This window comes from Cupressus sempervirens, chromosome 1, assembly GCF_028749045.1.
Source record: "Cupressus sempervirens isolate cs-2001-9-10 chromosome 1, ASM2874904v1, whole genome shotgun sequence".
NCBI classification, from domain to species: domain Eukaryota; kingdom Viridiplantae; phylum Streptophyta; class Pinopsida; order Cupressales; family Cupressaceae; genus Cupressus; species Cupressus sempervirens.
In genome coordinates, this window is record NC_143118.1 from 757,508,611 (window position 1) to 757,534,371 (window position 25,761).

General features: G+C 36.9%; 1 protein-coding gene across 3 annotated transcripts in view; it reads right to left on the reverse strand.

Annotated features, from left to right (window-relative positions):
• The window catches only part of ALDH5F1 (aldehyde dehydrogenase 5F1), a 267,432-nt gene that overhangs the window by 222,931 nt on the left and 18,740 nt on the right, over positions 1–25,761 (reverse strand). For all 3 annotated transcript variants that reach the window (XR_016353198.1, XM_089789175.1, XM_089789187.1), the window contains exons 7-8: positions 12,679–12,741; positions 11,105–11,215 (exon numbers count right to left, since the gene is read on the reverse strand). Coding sequence is in view for 2 of the 3 variants with exons in the window: in XM_089789175.1 (XP_089645301.1) it covers positions 11,105–11,215; positions 12,679–12,741 (174 nt within the window). In the remaining variant the exon portion in view is untranslated. The remainder of the gene's footprint in view (positions 1–11,104; positions 11,216–12,678; positions 12,742–25,761) is intronic.

The following is a 25,761-nucleotide window of genomic DNA, read 5'->3' on the forward strand; positions in this document are numbered from 1 at the left end:
AAATTTGGGACTTATCAACTACTACCATGGCTTTATTCTCCGGATCCGCACTTGATGTGGTTCGCTTGAAGGGGAAAAGTTGCTCGAGATCTTCGAAGCCGTGGAATGTGAAATGTTAGGGCCAGGTGCTTGATAATGAGGTGAAGAACAACTTACTTCTCATCAAGAAGATGCCAAAATACAACCCAAGCACTCCTAGATCACCTAAATCCCGCGCGCACCGGAAAAATAGGAAACCCGCAATGGAAGAAAGTAAATGGCTCAGGAAAGATGAGAAGTAAGTTACCTAAGACACATTAGACATATCTCCTTTATTCACACTCTCACTCTAACCAAAGACTTCAACCAATAGAAGAAGGCACAACTAAAACTTGGCAACACTACTCTTCCATTGAAACCAGTTGTGATCGATGAGCCATTTCATCAATGGGGAATTGATTTTATTGGTACTATTAACCCATCGTCAAGCAAGGGTCACACTCATATTTTAGCAACGACAAATTACTTCAAGTGAGTTGAACCAATTGCGATGAAAGGATCTACATCTAAGATAATTTGTGAGTTTTTGAAGCAGAACATCATTTCACGTTTTGGTGTTCCAAATAAGATTGTTGCAGATAATGCAGTTGCTTTCTCTTCCAAGGAGTTCATTGAATTCTATTTCAATCACGGGATTACTTTGGCACATGCATCTGATTATTATCCACAAGGTAACAATCAACCAGAATCAAGCAATAAAAATTTGGTGAATATCATTAAAAAGTTGGTTGATTCAAATCAAAGAACCTGGCACAAAGCTTTGTTTGATGCTTTCTGGGCAGATCGGATCACTCCAAAGCGAGCAATTGGAATGTCACATTTTCAGTTGCTATACGGGATCAATGTTGAGATTCCAATAACTTTAGAGTTTCCAACTCTCAAGTTGGTACGAGCCATCGAGGATGAAACTTATTCAGATGCACTGGATAAGCAAATTATGTTTCTTCAATAGTTGGAGGAACGAAGAAAAGAAGTGGTTGACATGCTTGCTGCTCATCAGCAACAAGTAAAAGTTCTTCACAAAAAGGCCAAGTATTGAGAATTTCAAATTGGTGATCTTGTTCTACTCTAGGACAAAAGGCGAGAGCAAAAAGGAATGCATGGAAAGTTTGATTCTCTTTGGCAGGGACCTTTTACAATTCATTAGATTGCGAGCGAAAACAATTTCTGGCTTGCATATCGTGATGGAACACCAATGCCACTACCCCACAGTGGATAACATCTGAAACATTACTTTAAGTAATTATCAGATAAGTACCCCTTGTATATAGTTTTGGTTTTTGAGTCGTAGTTTAATTTTTGTTTCTTTTGTCACCTGACTCTATTGCCCAATGGAGTGGATAAAGGCACTTAGAGAACTGGATTCTATGTCACTCTTTGTTTCCAAGAACAAACGAGTAATATTCCCCAATCAGAGTCAGTTGTTGTCCTATATTTTATCGCCACAAAATGCTAATAACAGTACGAAACTTTTTCAAACTAGTTTCGCATCTCTCTAAGTTGAATTTGTTATTCAATTTCTTAATGTCGATCGATCAATCAACTCCAATTCGCATATCAAATTCTTTTATTGAAGGCTCTTGTCAAATCTTCTTTGTTTCTCTGTTTATCGAGCCTATGCTTGATTTTTGAGGTTTTCATCGTCCTTTCTTTTGTTTTTGAGTGTGTGTTTGTTGGTTTTTAGTCCTTTAGTCTTGCTCAAGTCATTCCTTTGGTTTCCCCTTCAATTTGATCTAACCTAGAGCTTAGTCGGAATCATCAATCAAAAGATATGGTCATTTTAGTGCTCAAAAAGTGGACCTTTTTTATACAACAGCACGAATAAAAACATCATGTTATATTTCTAATTTGACATTCACTTTTTGAAAAATATAACTTAAATTCACTTTATGCTATGTTTTTTAGTTACTTTATCAATTAAATTTTCACTTAAAGTAACTATAGTGCACTTTATGTTATATTTTTAAGTTGAGTTTATTTTTTGATTTTTCACTTAAGTGACTAAATTAACTATATAGTTCAATTTAATTTTTGACATTTAAATCAAATGCTCTAGTAAATATTACTTATTAAATGATATTTACTTATTATATTGTTAAATGTAATATGTAAATATAATTTATGTCCCATTTAAGTAATATTTTATTGAAATTAAATTGGCATGTGCTTATTAAATCACTTGAAGTCATCAAAAGTGGACCTTTTTCATTTCATTACATGTAAAATTCCATCAAAAGTGGACCTTTTTCATGTCATTGCATGTAAATTTCAACTTAGAATATAAAGTCACTTAAAGTGGACCTTTTTGATGCCACTGGATATAAGCTCACTTAAAACATGCAATGACATCAAAAAGGTGAGCTTTTGCCTTAATATGTATATGCATGTTTTTAAAATATGCATTCACCTCCAAAAGGTGAGTTTTTAAAATATGCATTCACATTCAAATTGTGAGTTTTACACTAAAAGTGAGTTTTTAAAACATGCATTTACATCTAAAAGATGAGTTTTGAACAAAAAGTGAGGTTTTAAAACATGCTTTCACCCCCCAAAAGGTGTGTTTTGCATCATGGCATGTTTTTAAATATGCATTTACCTCTAAAAGGTGTGTTTTGCATTAAAACTCATGCTCATGCCCTTCCAAAATCCATTTTTGGAGAAAATACATGCAAAGAACTATCAAGAAGACGTTTTTGAGGATTTCGATTGATTTCCTTCATGGGTTTTCTTGAAATCTTCTCCATTGGAGGCGGTGTTGCAAATATATGGGTTTTCAAACATTGAATGTTAAAGTTTCTTGCTAAAAATCGTTATTTTGAACTCCATTCAAGGGCACATTTTGGAGGAAATCACCAAAAAAAATTATTTTTGGCTCACATTTTTGCAAGAGGAAACGTTTTGGCATTTTTAGTGGTTTGCATTGCATCTTGGCTCACATTTTGGTGTTTGGAAGTCAAAACATTTTTGTTTCATGCCTTGGAGAATCACATTTTTTGCAAAAATGTCCCATGTGCATATATTTGCCAAAAACGTTGGGATCTTGAGCTTTCTTAGGGCACATTTTTGTCATTGGCCATCAAAAACGCCTCATTTGCTGCCCACTACGGATTCTTCTTGCAAATTTTGAAAAAGTCCAAGTTTCTTGAAGAAATTTTCAATATTGGAGCTTTTCCCTCCATCATTTTTGGCACTTAATCATCATGTAAGTGGACATATTCTTTCTTGCTATTAAATTTGTGCTTATCTTGCTGATTTTATGCACATTTTAGCTTGATGATTGCCACTTGTTGAAACTCTTGCCATGGAAAGTGTATTTGTCCTTTTAAAATGATGAAATGGTTCATTTTCATGTTTTTGGTTTTTCCCCAAACTCCAATTTCGAGATTGCATATTGAAGTGCTTTGTTTATTGACATGTTTGAGTCATTTACCAAGGTACATTTTTCTTTTGAAGTTTTTGTGTTTTGTGTGCTTGCTTTCCGGTTTTTTCCATTTTTTGAGAAGTTGCAAGTTCTTTCCCAAGAACTTGAAAGCATTTCACCTCACTCCATATTCCATTTCATGCAAAAGCATCATCACATTTCATTTCCATCTCCCATGTCACAACACTTAGCATCTCATTCGTCAAATGCAATTACATGTATTTCATCTCATTCACCATCCACACATGCATGTAATCTCATTTCTCACTTCTGTTTTCACTCATCTCACTTTCCATATCCACTCGCACGACACGATTACATAAAAAGTCTTGCGTGTAATGACATCTCCAAAACCCGTTTTCACTTAAAGTCATTTTTTGAAAAGTCAAAAAATGTCATATGCATGTTTTCCCATGTACTTTGACTTCATTTGACTTCACTTTTCCACCAAGACAACTACAAAGTTTTTTTCACCTTAAGCTACATTTCATTTTCATCTCTCCATATGCACTCACGCCTCCATGAGCAAATACATGTTTTTTTTCCATTTTTTGTCTTGCCACATTCCGCATCACGTTCGTTATCCGCACTTACATGTAAAGCTCATCCCCCATTCGCATCCGCATCTCATCTCACTTTCCATCCCTCATTACATGTTGCACTTACATGTAATCCATTTTCCATGCAATAATGTCTTGAAAACCTAAATCATGTTTTTGAAAATCAGCAATCTTCATTTGCACGCATTCCCATGCATTCCACCTTCACACGTATTCATCTCCTTCCATTTTTCACTTTCATTATGCTTCATTCCACATTCCATTTCCACTCACATTTCATCTCCATTCACTACATATGTATATGATTTCTCTTTGAGATCATTTCATCGGATCTACAAAGCTTCAAATCCGTACTTGAACCTTTTTTGTTGATCGAGAATCAACTTGTATGGTGATTTCCTCTAAGGATGTGTTTATGTTTTGGGATTTTTGTGTTGCAACACAAGCGCAAGAGATGCCCTCACCATCAAAATCCAAAGGCAAGATGAAATATCAGTTTGACAAAGAGTTAGCTCATGCAACTCCATCTCAAGTCACATCTATTCTTGACAATGTGTTGGACACGAAGATCGGACACGTGGACATGGCTGAATTTCTGCGAAGAGTAGAAAACCCTGTTCGTCATGAGATGAAATGTGTCAAGAGAAGTCATATTCACTTGGTATCTACATTTCTCATGGCTGTCATGGAACCTGAGTTCTTTCTCGGATGTGCGAAACATTTCAGCCCGAAATTGAAGACAATCAAGGATGTTGATGGCAGGGTTATCATTAGTCTTGATCCAGAAGTTATTGAGCAAATCTTCAAAGTGCCACATAATGCAATATGTGTAGATTTGACTAAAGAATCATCTTTGGAAATTTGGAATGAAAAGAAAAGAGATTATCAAAAGTATGTTAATCAATACTAGTTGGATAGTAAAAAGAGTAATTTCTCTAAATGGCCAAAGACCATTCATAGGTCTAACTTCAAGCAAGAGTACAAAGACCTTATCATTCTTCTCAACAGGGCTTGCAGTTTTAAAGATTCCACTATTTTCGAACCATTGATGTACAAATTCATCTTCCAGATCATGGAAAACAAAGAACACATATTTTGGGGAGAGTTGATTAGCACTGCACTCTGTCAATAGTTGTTCAACATAGGAACTTCGATGCCTTTTTACATGAACTCCTACCTTGTATACATTGTTGTTGTCATGGGATCTTTCTCTGGTCTCTCAACCAAAGGAGATCGTCTTCAGATTCCAGTTTGGGATTACTATGATCAAATCACTCTGGCTAATAGTAATTTCCATTACAAAAGAGTCCAAGATGTTTTCTTTGGGCATTTTCGATGCTTGTTTGATAAATAGTTGTCCATCAAAAGGGTATCTGATGAAGCCTAGGAAAAGGTAAATCAATAAGGTTTTATCTTTATCCAGTTTCCAACTTTTACATACTTAAGAGTTGGATACGCTAAAGGTGAGTCGTATTACCTTACCTAGGTATGTCACTGATAAAATCATTCTGATGGAGTTAGCCAGACAACTCATGGAAGTACAATCTGATCAGTATACTTTGTATAGGCCTGGTTTTGGTATTTCTTCTGCCAAACCCTTGGCGATTGGTAATTATTCGATTAATTCTATGCACAAAGCGAAAAATATGGAAGCAGAATTGCAGTTAATCACTTTGAAGAAGTTCAAACCCAGATTTGACTCTGATTACCGAGAAATGAATTCTCAAATCAAGAGGGCTTTCATGCATGTTCATCGCATCAAGGATGTTCGGATTAATATGAGGACAGAGTTGGATATAATGAAGATGGATTACTGTAGATTAACTTTGCAGAAAATCATTGATCTTAGCATGCTTGAGATACCTTCAAATTTCCAAATCGAAGATGATGGCAATGTTCTTAATCTGGAATTTCATCAAGTTGGTTTCAATAAAAGGTACCCTTTTCCCATTCAATGGCAGCAGAAAGAAGGTACATCTATCCTAGATAGATTTCAATCCATTTTGACTAACACTAATAAGTGGCTGAAAATTAAAGGCCTAAAAAGGGTAAATCTAAATTGGGTTTGGATTGTGGAAGCTTTGGCCCTTCTCGAAGGAAGTCACAGCTAGAAATTGCAGGAAAAGATGGAGCTTCTTCTTCTAATGCAAAGAAGTCCCTTAAATTCAAATTGAAGGGCGGAAAGGGATCTAAATCATCCCAAATTCCCAAACCAATTCCAGAATCAAAAGAAGAGTCAAAGGAGTCAAAGGAAGAATTAGAGACAAAATCAAAATAAAGGAGATGAGGAAGAAGGGGATGTCATGATCATATCTCCCCCAAGGACTGCACAAACTCATGCACCATCCATGCATGAAGCACTTTTTTTGGATGAGATAGATGATGATGTGGATTCATTTTCCACTATTTTCACACCTTCTATTCTAGTTTCAAAAGTAAATACATTGGCTTTTCCTATTTCTTCAGTCACTCCTCTCATTCTGGCAAATGAACAATATGAACATTGGGGAAATGTGTTTGAGGATTTTCCAACTCTTACAAAGGGTCAAGTTTCTCAACTTGATACATCTCTGACAAGCTTTGAGCTTTTAATGATAGAATCCTCTCATCATGCACCTATGAATTCAGCTGTGCAGACTGAATCTTGTTCAGTCACAACGAAAATACAATCTGGATCAATGCCAATGGTCTCCACTTTACCTGTTTCCACAGATGAAAGTTTTAGCTTGCCTGCATGGTTCAGCAGGATCACAATGAAGAGAACAAAAGTGGTTGTACCTCCGGATAATCTTCTTGTCAAGAAAACTAAGTTCAAACCTTTTAAAGATAAGATCGTTTCAAGGATCATATTTGATTCGGAGAAAACTAAGTATGTATAAGTTGCTGAGCCACTAGTGGGCAAACTTGTTGAAGAACTTACTTGTTCTGATTACAAGTTCATTAAGGTCGAAATCGAGAAGCAGTCACATTTGAGTTGTTTGCAAGATGCTCAAGATGCATTAGCTAATGTATTGAAAAGTAATCATGAATTACGGAAAAAGAAAAATCAACTCAAATAGGAAGTTACTCATTTGAATGAGGTCATTCAGCAACAATCTTCTCAAAGTGTTGTTATTATGTGTCAAACATCCAAGGAAAGAAAGCTAATTGAAGCCGCCAAGTCTTGGATAGGAGAAGTCATCTATAAAGGGGTTCGATCCATTACAAAAACATTTGCAGTTCTTAGGTGTGTCAAAGAGATGAATGAAATGGAGCAAAACTTGGTTTCTTCTTTGACTCGAGAAGCAGATGATTTGAAGGAGATCCTCAATGACTAGGATGAGATTGCAAAATTTGATCTAGATGCCTTGGTCTCATGCAACATTCTTCCATCATGTGAAATATTTTTCACATATCAAGGACTTATGAACTACAAAGAGGAAACATTGAGGAAGTTGATTACAAAGTTGCATGCAGCTCTTGGAGATTGCCAAGCAGTAGAAACAGGTGTCACTTCTGATTTGGGACAAATGAGATGTCAGGTTCTTGATGAACGTGGTAATCTGATTGTAGTTGAAAGGGCAAGTTCAAAATATACAATCAGGATCAATACTGATTTAGATTATGAAAATTTTGGTTCTCACACGATAAACAAGTTTGTCCTATATAAATCCTCGACAAAGCACTTGTTAGATTCTCTGGCGACAAATTCTAAGATTGTACAATCAGCATATGCAGATGCAATAAGGATAGAGGTCATATCAAAGACAATGGAGATTTCTGATCTTCTTACAGTGTGTGATATTATCAAGTTCAAGGCACTAAAGAACAATCTTTAAGATTGTTATTTTTGTTTTTATTTTTGTTTGTCAATCTAAGAGGATGCATTGCATGAAAAGATGTAATTACATGTAATGGGAATTGCATGTGCATGAAATGATGTAGTGCGAGTTGCATGTGCAGTTGCATGTAACCCAATAATTTCTCTTCTAATTGGACTAGGTCAAAGTTCGTTGAGCTGCTCCCACTTTTTCCTCCATCTTTTTCTCAACTCCTGTGCCTATATAAAAGAATGCCCTCCTCATTGTAAAATGATCTTTTATCTTTATTATATGCAAGAAAGCTTTGGAGAAATTGTGCCAGCTGAACTTTGTTTGTGTAAGCATTATTTTGAGAGAAAAGTGAATAGAAAGGAGCAATTGAGACTTAACTTTGATTGAGTGAGATTGTTACTTGTGTGAATTAGAAGTTGTCTGTAATTCGCATACGTTATCTTAGATTCGTGTTATCTTGTGTTCTCGATAATTGAATGTAAAAGAGTTAAAAAGCAATTGGAGTCGGAGCTTTGACTGCGAGTAATTGTGGAGATATATAGCTAGAAGCTTTGTCTATAGCTTATATTTCTTTCTTAATTCACAAAATAGTTAAGATATCATTACTTTTAGAAGTCTTTGTGCCCTATTAGTAAAGCTTTTTCCATATAGAAGTACGACGGGACTTAGAGCCAAATCGGTATACTTTCAGCTAACCTTTGAGTTAGTGTTGGTTTATCGATATCATCATTTTCAGCTTTAGATAGAAGTGTAGTTAGAGATTTCATTCTGCCCATTACTCGCTCCACGGGTAAGTGGATTCTTTCCTAAAAGATAAGAAGAAAGAATATTGGTAACACCCATTTTTCAAAATCTCTCGACTTCTTGCTTACCTTGAGTTGAACCAAGGAACGATGAGAAAGGGGAGTCATCTCTTTAAGGTAGGAGAGACTCTATCTCACACGCTATGGCTAGTGATCCTATTTTGCGACTGGATTTTACCCAAAACTATCGGTTGCAAAATATCCACCCAACATTACCGATATGATAATCAGAAACAATTGGGCTATATGGAGGCAAAGCAACACTAAGAGGGCAACCAAAACAAGGAAGAGGATATTGGATGAAAGTTGGTGGGAACATGTGGAATATCTCATAAATCTCACTGCCCCCATTATGATCGTGCTTAGGTACGCAGACATGGATAGGCCTTGCCTTAGAGAGATCTATGATGGCATAGACTCAATGCTTGAGAAGATCAAGCAAATTGTAAATGAAAAGGAACAAGATCCTCAAGAGATCTTCAAACAATTGCGAGCAATTGTTATAGAAAGATAGAACAAAATGACCACTCCTCTACATTTGCTTACCTATGCTTTGATACCCAAATACTATAGCACCCAGTATACTGATCTACCAGGAAGGCCACCACCCTATAGAGACATAGAAGTGTCTGATGGATACAAGGAAGCATTTGAAAGATTCTTTCTTGATGATGAAAGGCGAGATTTGATTACGGATGAGTTCATACAGTTTGTGGATGCAAAACATTTAAGTAATGATGCTTTTCGTCATCAATTTAGGAAGGATGCTCATAGTTGGTGGTACCTCCATGGCCAAAGATTCCAAACATTGCAGCCCCTTGCAATTAAAGTGACATCACAACAAAGTTTAATTTTCAAAAAAATGTTATTAGTTTCTTTTGTCTTCATAAACTGCTAGATATTCTAAGATTTAAGTCTAAGACAAATAATTTAAATTTTATTTTAATTGTTTACATGTCATGTCTTCATAGATTGCTAGTTCCTCTGCTTCAGAGAGAAATTGGAGCACATATTCTTTCATCCATTCAATAAAGCGCAATAGGTTGCAATCAAAAAGAGCTGAGAACTTGGTGTTTGTGCATTACAACTTGTGTCTCCTCTCGCGCAAGACTAAAGAATACAAAGAAGGGGAGACAAAGAGGTGGGATGTAGATGCAAAGTTGGCGGACTTGGATGCTTCTGCTTCTCGGCTTACAATTGAAGCCTTTGAAGATTTTGATGCCCATATTATTGTTGTTCATGCTGATCCCATTGACCTTAGCTCTATTGCTAAGTCAACTAATGTGGAAGGACTACGAGAATAAGAAGAAGAAGAAGAAGAAGATGAATATTAAAATTTTATACATTATGATTAGTTGAAGCTTGAACTTGAAACAATGACGCTTGCTGTTATGATTTATGGATCATGATTTACTTTAAATGTTTTGAATCTTTGATGTTGAACTTGAAAAAAAATTATTTGAAATATATGATGGTATGATCTTGATTCATGATGCTATGATTACAACTTTCATGTTTAAAGTTTATGCCTATGGTGTTTTTGTTGTTTAAATGATTAACTAAGATTAAATCATAAGATTTTATGATTCTCTATACTTCTAGGCTTCATAAATATGTATATTTTATTTTTTTATTTTTTTTACATGTTTTTGTACGAACGAACCCAAAACCCTTTCCAAAATTTTGCCAAACCAGCGAACCGTTCTTTGAACCAGTATTTTGAATCAAACTTGAACTGGTAACTAAGGTTAATTTTGTATTTCATGCTTAAAATCTCAAGTTCTAGGTTATTAAGAATTTTATTGTTCAAAAACAAATCATTTCCTTCATTCTTCTCAAATGGGAATTTTCCCTCCCAAGCCAAATAAAGGTTTTACCTTACATATTGTTCCTGTCTATGTTGCACACAAAGGTGCCAATAAAAATGCTAATATGCGTGGGTTAGTATTTCCCTATACTGTCATGATATTAGTAAGAACTTCTCTATTCACTCATATTTCCAAAATGATGAGTTATTCCCTATACTAGTCATTTATGAAGTTATTCCTTCTCACCACCCAGCAGTTCTTAATGATTTTAACCAACACCAGCTAAGTTGAATATTTTCCCATCTTAAAAAAATGGCCATAAGAAATCACAAAGAGCTTCTCCATGTCTACCAAATTCAACATAACAAATGCTGCCAAGTTAAACAAATCAGTTCAACAAAAAGAAAGTTGCATTTTCCTTAAACTTCCTCAAGTTATTGAAAAAGAATAAATCCTAATCACTCGATCTTGGGGGAAGTGATTCCTCTCCACGTCTCTTATGTGAATTTCTGTAACTTATTTTTGTATATTTGAATGTAGAAATACATGTCATCATAAAGTGTACAAAATGTGAATTTAGGATTTTGAATCAGTAACTGAACCATACAGATCAAGAGAACATTAAACAAATACAAAAAATTGAAAAGTTTTGAAATCTTACTGATGGAACTCCAGCTTGAAGTGCAAGCTCGGCAGCTGCCAGTGCTGTCAGAGGAGTCAACTCAGATGGCTTGACCACAACTGTACAACCGCAAGCAAGAGCTGGGGCCACCTGGAGATTACAAGAGGGCATAGTAAAGCAAATTAAAATGTCCTGTTAAGGATTACAAATTTACAAGCCAAGAATCATATTGATTCCATAAAGAATTCTAGGATATTCCCTAAACATGATATCAAACAACAAGCAGAGCATCAGCATTTATTAAGCATTTTATTTCAATTGTGAGTCTATTTTCTTATTACCTAGAAAAAAAATGAAGCAATGACACATGCCTTAATATACCTTAAGAATGTGTGTGTGAGTGTGTGTCTGGCTAATTCATCATGTATCAATGAAATCACATTCTCTCCAAGTTAAAAGAAATGTTAAGAATAGAAATACTGTCCAAAAGGAAATAATTGAATCATGAAAATTCCTGATCCAAGCAATGAGAAGATCTAGCACTACCATGAGTTAAGAATGAAAAGTACTCTTCAAATGGAAATTCAAATAATTGAAGAACAAATGAAATAACAGATCATCTAATGTAACGGCTAGCAACGAGACTCAAAAATAACATTGTTACAACAAAAAATTAGCAGTAACTGTGTAAATCTTGTAAAAGAATTCCCACAACAATTGTGAAACTGTTGCAAGTAATGTTCCCCAGCATTTGGATAACTACTGCAGGTAACTCTTTTGTAGAAACTAAAACGTTGCTGAAAGAATTTTCATAAAACGATCACTGCTAATAAAAAATGTCACCCTCTATCACTTCTACAAAATTTGTCAATGCCTTTGCTTGTGACACGTCAATTTTTGCAGTGATGCAAAATTGTTGTTTCAACTTTCATCAAAAAATGCTCCTACATCATGTATACGATAATACCATTACATTGCACTCGTGTTTTGATGCATTTTAAGGAACAAAAAATGGGGAAAGGACATGATCTGTAACAACAGGCCATGGGTTGTACTAGTGAGCTATACCTACAATGTAGCCTCTAATTAGCTTTCAGTGCACTCTCCTTGAAACAAATATAATGTATATTCAAAGAATGTGTCCCACTTATAAGATTATTTCATTAGAGCACTATGAGTTTGATGTCAAAATTAAATATTGCAAACAAAGTAGATTTTGCTCAAGGTCAAACAAGATAAGATAAAATATTTCTTTAAAACTTCAGTTATGTAAATCATATAGGATCTGCATACGATATATAGTTACAAACATTACTAAGCTTTGAAAAACATTAAAAAGAATAAAAACCACATCAAACACAAATTGGTCTATTTCTGGTCAAACATCCTAGCACTCAATTTCAAACTTTTAAGCTAATAGACAAGGCAATCAGTATCTCTTTGTGACCACCTTGAATGCAGGCATTTAGTACATATGACAATAGTAATAGCTGAAAAAAATTGTTATATCCAATTAAATTTTAAAAAAATTAATAAGCTATTGTACTTTTCTGGTTAAAACTGTATGCATTACAAATTGAAGAGACAAATACACTCAAGAATCCTGCGTGTACCTTGCGCGTGATCATGGCAAGTGGGAAGTTCCATGGAGTAATGGCACCAACAACACCTACAGGCTGTAATGGACTAAAAGTTATTACTAAACAGTAGAACAAAATTTATGAATTTACAGAATCTATACATATCACATCTCAAATATTTCACAAAATGCACACTTCTAACATCTATTATTCACACCCACATGTCTTAGTGACAAGGCAACAAAAAATAAATTAAAGGCTTCAAAGCAATTCTTCAATCAATCCATCTATTAAATAAGAAGTAGCATTTTCATTCCACAACTAAGAGTTAGATGTAAAAGATTCAGAGCATAATGTTCTAAAAACCAGAAAAAAATGATTCAGTTCAATACACAATAACAATAAAACGAAGAGGAACTAATCCCTTGGTCTAAAAGTATGCATTAAAGCCATTGTTAACACTTCTTGCAACCATGACTTTCGACGAATGAAATACAAGCCCCTTGAGGAGAAAGAGCACTAACCTAGGGAAAGTTTCATGAGGATATATCATGACCCATGTCACCAAATAGGTTAGCTTGATTGTAAAAGGACTGATGTCATACAACATGAGTCAACCCTCCTAAGGGTTACACCAAAGATACAGGACTTGCCCAGACATGGTGACTCCCAAGGTGAGGAGAGCCAAAAGAGTCACAAGGACTCATGACTAATAGACCCATCAAGTACACAAGACTTGCCAATGTAATGTTTTGAAGGCGAACTCAGCTTGAGGGCGAACTCGACCCAAATGCAATATCGGCCCAAAGGGGATTTTGTCGCCAAGGGGATCTTGATCCGAAAGGAATCTCAGTCCGAAGGGGAACTTGATCCAAAGGGAAACTCAGCCCGAAGGGAATTTTGACCCAAAAGGGAACTCGATCTGAAGGGAATCTCAATCCGAAGGGAAACTCAATCCGAAGGGAATCTCCACCCGAGGGGGAAATCAATTTGAAGGGGATCTCGACCCGATGACAATTGCTCTAATACCACTGTAATGTTCCAATCCCCCGCAATTGAAGACGTGCTTTCTTTGTATCCTAATTCCATCCCCATCAAGTAGTTGGAGGGTATTGTATGGAAAGTAGGAAGGAAGTGTACAGTGTCTTTAAGTTGTTTGTACTATGCAATTGAGTTGGTCGTAAGATGTTGTATGTTGGTCGTACTATTGATATGAAGGGTGGCCATACGGTATGGAAGGTAGGTTGTACGGTGATGGGAGGGAGGTTGTACAGTGATGGGAAGGTGTCCATACTGTGAGGGGCTATTCCGCACGGTGGTTTGTGGGAGCCATATGGTGATGATGTCACACTCTATACGGTGCTAGTTGATGGATACATATGGTTGCAAGTAGATGGACCCGTATGGCATATGGGTGAAGGTGATAGAATGTGATCACTTTGCTAGAGTATTTTACGCATCCACACAAGAAAGATGAATCATTACCAATAACAATTATATTGTTGGTGATTGCACATAGAGAAATAACAATAGCACTTAAGATTTGCCAGATACAAATGATAGATAAAATGTCGCTCCAATTTGTCAAATTCGAGCCGAACCATACAAATGGAATAGGGTGAGGGTTGAATCCCACCGAAACCGCGAGAGCCAAGTAAGGAAGATCTTTCACTTCCAAAATGGTGACAACAGAGAATCCCAACGGGAATTCGTAGTAGAAAGAATAATAAACCAAATCGCATACCAACTACTACCTGCATGTCGTGCTTAAATAACCTTCGAAGAAACTTTCCAAGGATTTACAAAGATAGCCGACAATCACACCTACCTACAGAAACAATTAAATAAAAATGGGTCCAAGATAGACTAAATCAATCGGAACCACAAATACAAATATTATTATCTTGGGCCCCATATTAATTAATTAAAGTAACTAATTAAAGGTCCTTTTGTTACATTATTTAAATTCTGGAACCAATTAATTAATTAATTTAAATAAATTAGTACATTCAAATTTGGGGACATGACAAATCCTTGCTACAAAGATTGCTTGCTCTCAAGCAATCCGTCCTCAAACAAAATGCCAACAGCTCTAGGGTCCCAATTCAAACGCACAAGCGAGCCAAGTGAAATGACATCAATCCTTCAAAACACCACATTGTAGTCAAACTTTTGCAGTGCCACTATGATATAAATATTGTCATGTCCTAAGTCGCTAGGATCTCAAACCAAATACACAAGCGAAAAGAGTGAATTGTCATCAAACCTCCCTTGCACCACACTGTCGTTAAGCATCCACTGCACCACTCTGATATAAATATTCTCTTGTCCCAAGTCACCAAGATCCCAAACTTGAAATTCATCTGTGTAATCCATCATTATTGCCACTGGGGAATAGACTTCATAATCAGCCAACTGTAAAGATTGCTCCTGCAAATAATCCTCGATCGAATCCGCATCACCAGGAGGCTGAACAACTACCTATAAAGCTTGCTTATTCGAAGGGTCGCTAATAGAACCCAAATTTCCATCAAGTTGATCGTCGAGCATTGGTTCAATGATATTTGTGCAAGTACCTTCTTCCAGAATCATTTTGTTCATCTTGGACTTAGGTACCAAGTAGATTTTGTCTTTGTGGTAAATGATTTCACCAACCACCTTGTATCTGTCATCCTGTACTTGACCATCCAATAATTGGCACGCAAAAGTATTCTTGGAGTCTTCGACTAACAGATGTGCCCTCTAATCGGCTCGAAACTGAGCCATAGTGTAATCCAAGTCAAAGCTCTACATTCTCCCAACAAGTTGGCAGAATCACCAGCTCTGATACCACTGTAATGTTACGAAGACGAACTTGGCCTGAGGGCGACCTCGACCAAAATGCAATATGGGCCTGAAGGGGATTTTGTCCCGAAGAGGATCTTGATCCGAAAGGAATCTTGGTTCGAAGGGGAATTGATCCAAAGGGAAACTCAGTCCGAAGGGAATCTTGACCTGAAGGGGAACTCGACCCGAAGGGGAACTTGATCCAAAGGGAAACTCAGTCCAAAGGGAATCTCGGTCTAAAGGGGAACTCGATCTAAAGGGAAACTTGGTCCGAAGGAAATCGCGACCTGAGGGGGAAATCAATCCAAAGGGGATCTTGACCCGAAAGCAATTGCTATAATACCCCACTATAATGTTCCAATCCCCCACAATTGAAGACGTGCTTCCTCTATATCCTAATTTTGTCCCCGTCAAGTAGTTGGAGGGTATTGTACAGAAAGTAGGAAGTGTACGATGCCTTTAAGTTGTCCATACTGTGCAATTGAGTTCGTTGTAAGGTGTTGTATGTTGGGAGTACTGTTGGTATGAAGGGTGGTTGTACAGAATGGAAGGTAGGTCGTATGGTGATGGGAGGGAGGCTCTACGGTGATGGGAAGGTGTCCATACGGTGAGGGGCTATTCCGCACAGTGGTTTGTGGGAGCCGTACGGTAATGATGCCACACACTGTATGGTGCTAGTTGATGGATCCGTACGGTTGCAAGTAGATGGATCCGTATGGCGTATGGGCGAAAGGTGACGGAATGTGATCACTTTGCCAGAGTATTTTACACATCCACACAAGAAAGACAAATTGTTACCAATAACAATTATATTGCCGGTGATTGTACATAGAGAAATAACAATAGCACTTCAGATTTGCCATATACAAATGATAGATAAAATGTAGCTCTAATTTGCTAGATCTGAGCCGAACCATACAAACGGAATAGGGTGAGAGTTGAATCCCACAGAAACTACGGGAGCCAAGTAGGGAAGATCTTTCACTTCCGAAATGGCGACAACAAAGAATCCCAATAGGAATTTGCAGTACACAGAATAATAAACCAAATCGCATACCAACTACTACCTACGTGTTGTGCTTAAATAACCTTCGAAGAAACTTTCCAAGGGTTTACAAAGATAGCCAACGATCACACCTACCTACAAAAACAATTAAATAAAAATTGGTCCGAGATAGACCAAATCAATCGGAACCACAAATACAAATATTATTAACTTGGCCCCATATTAATTAATTAAAGTAACTAATTAAAGGTCCTTTTGTTATATTATTTAAATTCTGGGACCAATTAATTAATTAATTTAATTAAATCACTGCATTCAAATTTAGGGACATGAGAGCCAAAGCCAAAGAGTCTTGCTCGAAGACTCAGTCAAGTTAGGAAAAAATAAATAATTGAATGACATTAAAGCAAGAAAGTAAAACATTTTTCACCCATCCAATCCACTAGGGATGCTACTTAAAAAAACCCACTCTAGTTTCAAGAAGAAAAATACTAGAATCGTTTTGGGCCATGCTAGATTGAAAAGCAACTTTATTTCAACTTTTTCCCAATTAAATACCAAGCATTGATTTAAATTTGTACTTCCAAAGTGCTCCATCAATTCCTATCCTAAGTAATGCTCCCATGGTTGTCACGGCATTTGCAAACATGTCTAAGATACAAATTGCATGAGTTCACATAGAGTTAGCAAGGACAAGTAATAATCTACCATGGTTCATGACTCCATATTGTGACTTCTGTTTAGATGCGACAGATATCATAATCCATTATTTTTGTGCACCTAAACAAATGGCAACATTAATATATTTAGAAATGTTGGTTCCATTAGGAAAATTGCTTTTATGTACATGTGATCGATGTATACTTGTGTATGTAATCAAAGTAGCTTCTCCTTGATTACTGTACTATATATTTAAAGTTTGTTTATATAAGGGTGCATAGTAAAGGTTTTTAAATCAATAAAAATCAAGATATTTTAAGATATTTTCATTTATCAAGTCTTGGCCAAGTCTCATCACCAAGTCTAAGCTTGGATCAAGAAACAACTTGCTAAGTCTGAACCAAGTTCAATTCTTGTAACACTGGATTAGGGAACCATTTAGCTCTTAAATGCTCAAAGGATAGCACTGTACATTGTCCTCTCACCATCTAGAGCACACTGCAAATGAATAAGTGAACTAGACAATCAAAGTATTTGAAATTTTGAAGTATCATAACTACCAACATAATGTTTTATCTTTTCTGGATATTGACAACCTTGTACAAAATTGCTCCTATTGTATGCATGTTCTTGCTGAAACTAAGGATAATATTATTTTATTGCATTAAATTAATGGTGCATAACCATCTAAGTTGCCTCTATATGTTAAATGGCACCTCAACAATATACTGGTTCCTATGACCTATAGTCTTCATCTTCAATATTCATTAAAAAAATTACATATCTTTTTTCCCAAATTTCACTAATTATTACACTAAAAACTACACTAATTATTTGCTTGCTCAACCTTTTTGTGTTGGGAAGTCAGTATACATTCCATTGAAAACAAAACATTTAATAGGCTGCTAGCTCAATGGTAAAGCAACACACACATTGATGAGTGTTAGTATATATGAGTCCTACTACTAACATGTCCACAATTTTTAATATTTTAACTCATGGCATCTAAGACAAACTAGGCAAAATATTCCAATAAGTTACTTTAAGGGGAATTCTTCAAAGGTCAATCCACACTCCACAAACTATATAAGGGCCCAGTAGACTAGTAATAGATCACTTCAATATACCTATGGGAGGTGCTAGTTGTTGATGGGTGTTTTAAGACCATACCAACACGGAATAAAGAGCCAAGGAACACTCTGCTCTTAAGCAAAGACCCCTTGTATGGTAAGATTGTGAAGATCATAGAGGTGATTCCAAGGTTCCTACTATGAACTTGCGACTTTAGGTGAGACATGAGCTCGTTTGCCTTGATGTATGGTCGTAATCCAAGGGGAACTTGTGTTTGATATCATTCTACACTTCTTCAATGTTGTGGTTGGAACTTCATCATTAGATGTGGCAATCTTGTGATGCATCTCTCTTCAAACAAACTTCACCCAAATGAACCAAAATTAAAGGGGAAGTGGTTAGAAATTAGAAGGATCTAAATTCACTCCTAAGGGGCATGATATCAATCAATAATACTCTATTGGATGACCAAATAAACCAAGTTCTAGATGAACAAATAAAGATTAGCAACGCCTCCATGGGAACTAGTGCAATCAAAAGGTTATGCAAAGAATTTTCAGATCATAATGAACACCATCATGACCAAAAGTGCACATTCTATGATCAAAGTTAAGCATCCATAAAAATGGCTATGGCTAACTTTACATTGCAACTCATAAGTATGAGCCCCGGGAATTCATCAAACATCGTTACATTCTGCATTGAAATCAAAGCACTTCACCTAACAATTGAGAAATTGGAAGAACACCATCAAATAAGTTGAAATAAACATGAATCCGCCATATCTTAGTGCAATTATTTTAATATAATATATATATGAAATACATATATTAAACATATCAATAACCATATGAAATATAATATATAACCACCAAACATCATATCAAGGTTGCAAAGACCAAATAGAAGAAAAAGAATCAACTTAAAACACTGATTCTTTTATATTTTTCAATTACATATGCTCCTTGTTAGAATCGTTGCCTGAGAGACACAACATTCCAATGTGGAAGAGGCACGAACTTGGAAGATCGCGTTTCCTTCCCATGTGAGTAAAACTAGGGAGAGGAATGAACACAGAATCAAGGAAGAGACAATATCATTAATTGATCATCATCATAGTGCAGTGTCAATATTTATTCATATCATTGAGTTTGCTTGCATGCATTTACGGGATGCAAGATTGTGGAGGAAATATTCAATGGATTTAATCTTTGTCAGAGTAGTTGGGTTGCGTCATTAGCATGAAGTAAACTACTATTTTTCCAAGATGCTTAATGTAAATCAATGGGTGAGAGTAATCGACGCATATAACTGCTTGGCTAGGCTATGAAGGTGTTAAGAGGCTACAATAATAAAGGAAACATTAGTCTGGGTCGTATGGTAGCCTTTGTTGAGCATGAACTCATGATGATATCAAAGATTGTTGTTGCTACAGATGTGTTATATTAGATATGGAAGTTTCAGGCTTAAATCCAAGTTTTTAATAATGGCAAGACATACACAGCACCAACGACCCAATTCTTATAGTGGCATTCCGGAGCAACAATATTTGTTAATAAAATACAAATGAAAAATGTTGAGAACGCGATTAGGAGAGAAGCGATGGTATTAACAGAGACTGAATTTGCATGACTTAGTTGACATAATTAATCAAGTAATATAATTTGATGACGAATCAATAAGATGATTAATAAACAAGACAACTCAGAATTAATAAACAGCGATGGGAATAATTAGTATGGGGTGCAAAAAAGAATATACACTTCTATTTGATAATGATTATATTGAAGGGTAAAGCTTAAGGATAGAATGTATATTCAGCATAAAAATGGGATCTCAAAGAGTATGAGACAATCAAAGGAATTATGAATTTCCTATTCGGAGGATTTAGGAACTATGGAACTATATATAAAGGAAGATGTGTGGAAGTATAAATCTGAAGTACATATTGAAATTATATATATCTGAATGCTCTAATATTTATATTAGTGTATAGCAAAGAATATCATTGCATTGCCCATCCAAGATACAAGAAGATACCCCATCTTATCTTATCAAGAAAGAGATTTAAGAATATTCATTGCAGCTCGTAATACTAGACAACTATATAATGACTAAAATTATTATAATACTCGTGTTAAGTATATATTCTAAGGGTAATCGATGATAAAGCATAAGTGACATCAACTAATATCAATACAAGCTCAGAAGAATAATTGGTTTATAAGTAAAATATCGATTAGAAAGAAGTTTTCTTGAGATTCAGTATAAGGAAATTAGTCCTAAAGACTCACAAAACTGTAAGGGGGCATTACAGTAGTATCAAAGCATGATCTTGCCATCCTCAAGGGTAAAGGTGAAACACGGAACACCTAGACCAGCATCGAATGAGCAACGACCAAAATAAATAATTGAAACAAAGGACTAGGGAAACTAGGTAAGCTACTATTGGTGATAGCCAATACAAATAAAATGCATCATTCAACTAACATTCATTTATAAGCCTGCAATAGAATTATAAATTAAGGGAATAGAATGATAATGGATAAATCGGCACTATGCAAGTAATAATTAATATAGGAATCCATAGAGAAAATAAGGAACTAAAACAAGATTACTTTGATAGAAAATCAGAAATTGTTACAGGAATTAAAAGTTGTGGAGGAAATAAGACAGAAGATGAAATTGTGTGGAAAATCTTGAAGACCTTGACACCTGCTTATCATTAGAGAGCACAGATGATTGAGCAAGTTATTCCCTACACTCCTAATTTTACAAGAGAGACTCTTCTGTGAGATTGTAGACATCTAAGATGTGGATGAGATAGAATGGAGAATTGCCTAGAATAGAAACTACTTTCAGCGACAAAGAGACAAACCTACTTTGACAAGAAGTGCAAGTACAAGTGGAGATTATGCTCCCAGCAGTCGAGCATCTAAAGCGAAAGAAGACAAGAAGATTGATGAAGCACTTGCCCTACTTATGAAAAGAGAACCTAAAGGTAACAAAATTCTTGTTTGTTGGACATGTAAAGAACTTGGTCATTACTGTTCTAAATATCCTAAAAGAGTAAAGAAGTTTAAGCCCAGAAAGACTTACAAATCAAGAGTACCTAAAGATTGTTTCTATATTGATGAGGATGGTGAAGTTGATTTTAAGATGATAAACTTCTTAGATGATAGGGATGATGAGGATGATGAAATAAGATTTGTTGCTATTAAGGAAGAAACCCCTAAAAAGAAAAAAGAAAAGCAAAAAAAGCATTAGTTTCACAAATTGAGAAGATAAAGTCTGATTGGATTATAGATAGTGGTTGTTCCCATTATTACAATAATAGATAAGACGTCTATTATTAGTTAATGGTTATCTATTGTAAATATTTAGTTAGCTTTAGTTAGCTTTCGTTTTTTTAGTTTTATTTGTTAGAATAGAATACTTATATTCTTTCCGCTTTATTCTTTTGTATAAATTGACCTCTTGGTCTCTGTTAATAACAAGCAAGTATTTACCAATTACCTCGTAATATGGTATCAAAGCTATTACTTAAATTTTTTCGAAAAAATTTATAATTTCTTCGTGAAATTATTTGTTTAAATTTTTTTAAAATATTATTTCTGTTGAATTTTTCTAAAACCCGTTTGGGGTTTTCAGCCTAGAGAAATTCCCGAACTCGGGTCTGCCTGTGTTTGTTCAGCACACTCTAGCCCCATTCGGCTATGCACATCGATCCTTGAAGAAAAATCTGTCATTTTTTATCAAGAAATCTAAAGCTTTTTCAAGCTTTTTTCAACTAGGGCCTTTTTTTTCGAAACCCTAATTTTTGGGGTCGAAAAACTATTTTGTTTGCATATTGTTGGTGGGTTTTTCGAGAACTCAACTGGGTTGTCGTCCATTTTTTCTGGGTGCCTCGATTTTTGTGTCTCAATTTTCGAGCCAGCGGATCCAAAAAAGATAGCAAATTCCTTTTGGGTTTTTTGAGCTCTCTTCTGGGTCATTCTCTGATTCTTCTGGGTCTTTCGTATTTTTGCCTCGAAGAACGTGCCTTCACAGATTTTCACAATTTTTCATTGAAAAACGTGCCATGGCATCTTTGACAAATATTCTGCTCGAACATAATTCCAAATTCAATGGTCGCAATTATGGAATCTGGAAGCAGCGCATCATCGCAATCTTTGAATATCGAAACACCGATCAACTTGTTCTGGGTGTTACGCAGCGTCCGACTTCTCCGGGTCCTAATCAAGATACAAGGGATCTGAATAATCGAGAGGCAGTAATGCTTCTCAAACTATCCGTAGCTGATGACCAGCTTTCTCAGATTCCATCTGGCAAGACAGCTGCCGAAATCTGGACACATCTAAAAGATCTTCATGAGACTTCTGACAAGAGCAGAGCCTTCTTTCTGAAAAACACTCTGTTTTCTATTGTCATGGATGAGTGCACCTCGCTCCAGGCACACCTGAATCGGATTCAAGAAATCCGTGATCAATTACTTGCCATCGGTCGCAAGATGGAGGAAGAGGATATTGTGGTTATCACTCTTCGGAGTTTACCAAAATCCTATGAGCATTTTATCGAAACTCTCAACATCACATCTACTGGTGTTGATCTAAAGTTCACTGATCTCTGCACCCTGCTGCTTCAGCAAGATCGGTGGAAACAACAGTTTGGTAGCAGCTCCAGTTCCACCTCCACTGAGCAAGCCTTTGCTGCGAAATCCTTTCAGAAGGATAAGGGCAAGTTTCAGCAACCATCTCAGCAGAAGTCTTCTGCTCCAGCATCTGATGGTACCAAAAAGAAGAACATTCAATGCAACTACTGTCACAAGTTTGGTCATATGAAGGTTGAATGTCGGAAACGCTTAGCTGCCCAGTCTAAGCAATCAAGTTCACAACTCAAAGCGAACAGTGCAGAGCACACTGAGCAGGCAGAATCTGCCTTTTACGCCTTCATGGCTAAAAGACCCGCAGATCATGTGAAGTTATCTGCCTGGTACATTGATTCGGGTGCCTCTCAACATTTCACTCACCGTAGAGACCGGTTTACTAACTACCAGCCTTATTCAGATTCTGTTATTTTTGGTGGTGGAGAAGAGTACACGGTTGTTGGTAAAGGCAACATTCAAATTCAGTCTGTTGGGAGGAATCTCATATTCCTTGATGTGTACTACGTTCCAGGGATGGAACTAAATCTACTCTCGGTCAGTCAGTTGCTGCGACATTCTCCACACTTGGCAGTCACCTTCAGTTCACATCAGTGCACCATCACTGATCGGGCGACTAAGTCTACTGTTGCAGTTGGTCTTGAGGATCATGGTCTTTTCAGACTTACTGATTCTGGTGATTCTCAGGACTTAGCTATGGCTGCTCGGCGATCTTCCATCAGCACACTTTGGCATCAGCGATATGGGCACTTAAATGTGCATTATCTCTCACAACTTGCTCAGGATGAGCTTGTTCTTGGTTTGCCAAAGATTCAAACTCAACACCTTGGAGTTTGTGACGCATGTCAGGCTGGGAAGCAACATCGCACACCTTTCCCCAGTGGCGATTCTTGGCGAGCTTCTCAAGTACTTCAGCTTGTTCATGCTGATATCTGCGGCCCTATGGCCACTCCTTCTGTTCTTGGGTACAGGTATTTTCTGTTGTTTGTAGATGATTTCAGTAGAAAAATGTGGGTGTATTTCCTTAAAAAGAAATCCGATGCATTTACTGTATTTCAGAAGTTTAAACCATTAGTTGAAAAAGAGTCTGGGAAATCTATTATTACTCTTAGATCAGACAATGGGGGGGAATTTTGTTCTAATGTTTTCTCCAACTTCTTGGATACACATGGCATCCAACGCCAGTTCACCACACCCCACACGCCACAACAAAATAGTGTAGTTGAACGTCGGAACAGGACAATCACCGAGATGGCTCGTTCCATGCTCGAACACAGACATGTTCCGAAGCAGTTTTGGGCAGAAGTAGTTAACACTGCAGTTTATCTATTGAACCGGTCACCCACAGTGGCGGTCAAAGGTAAAACTCCGGAAGAGGCCTGGTCAGGTCGCAAGCCCAGAATCAGTCACCTGAAGGTTTTTGGCTCTCTTGCTTTTGTTTGGATCCCTGATGCTTCACGCACCAAGTTGGATGCCAAGAGTCAAAAACTGATGCTTGCTGGATATAGCAGTCTTCACAAAGCCTATCGCCTTATTGATGTTGAGACATCTCGTCTCATATACAGCCGCGATGTAGTCTTTGATGAGCAGCGAGGACCATTCATGCCTGTTTCTCCTGTTCCTGATCCAGCAGACCAGCCTATGCAGGTTCATGATTTGGGAGTTAGGCTTCCATTAGGTCCACCGATGGGAGGGCTCCAATAGCTCCAGCAGCTCCAATCATGCCAGTGATACCTGTAAAGACACCTCCAGCTTCTCCTGCAGGATCACCTCGTTTTGAAGATGCTTCACCTAAGTTTGATCTAGATTCTTCTGATGAGGATCCTGCTGATCAAGCATCTCCTAGTACTACTGTTGGTCATTCTCCTCTCCGGCCTAAGTGGTGGGCTAAGACACTTGCTGATCTTCATGATGATGAGCTCATTGATGGGAGAATTGCTCGAAAAAAGAGCAAAACTACAGATTCTGTTAACTTTTCTCTTATGGCCAACATTCACAGTGTGTTTGAACCTCAAACATATTCCGAGGCTAAAGGAATTCCAGAGTGGGAACAGGCCATGACATCTGAACACCAGAGCCTGCTGAAAAACAACACTTGGGTCCTTTCTGATCTTCCCCCAGGGAAGAAACCCATTGGCTGCAAATGGGTCTACAAAATCAAATACAAATCAGATGGTACTTTGGATAAGTGCAAAGCTCGTTTAGTGGCAAAGGGCTTTTCTCAACGTCAGGGCATTGATTATGAGGAGACCTTTGCTCCTACTGCAAGGATGAGCACCATCAGATTAGTCCTAGCCATGGCAGCACAGTTTGGCTGGAAGGTCCATCAGATGGACGTAAAGAGTGCTTTCCTGAATGGTGATCTCCATGAAGAGGTCTACATGACGCAGCCTCCTGGTTTCAAGGTTGCTGGTAAAGACCATCAAGTTCTCAAATTGGTAAAAGCTCTTTATAGTTTGAAGCAGGCCCCTCGGGCATGGTACATCAAGATTGATACGTACCTCAGTGATCAAGGATTCAAGAGGAGTTCTTCAAACTCAAATCTGTACATCAAGACTACTAACAGTGACATCATCCTTCTAGTTATCTATGTGGATGATCTGATCATCACTGGCAATTCAACATCTTTGATTCAGGGAATCAAACAACACTTATGCCAGTCTTTTGATATGACTGACCTTGGGCTCATGCATTATTGCTTAGGTGTTGAAGTTTGGCAACAGTCTTCTGGGATATTCATCTCTTAGTCCAAATATGCTAGGGCACTATTAGACAAATTCTGAATGCAAGATTGCAAACCTGCATCTACACCTATGGAGAAAGGTCTCAAATTATCAGCCAAGTCTGATTCTCCTTCCGTTGATGATACTACGTATAGGCAACTAGTATG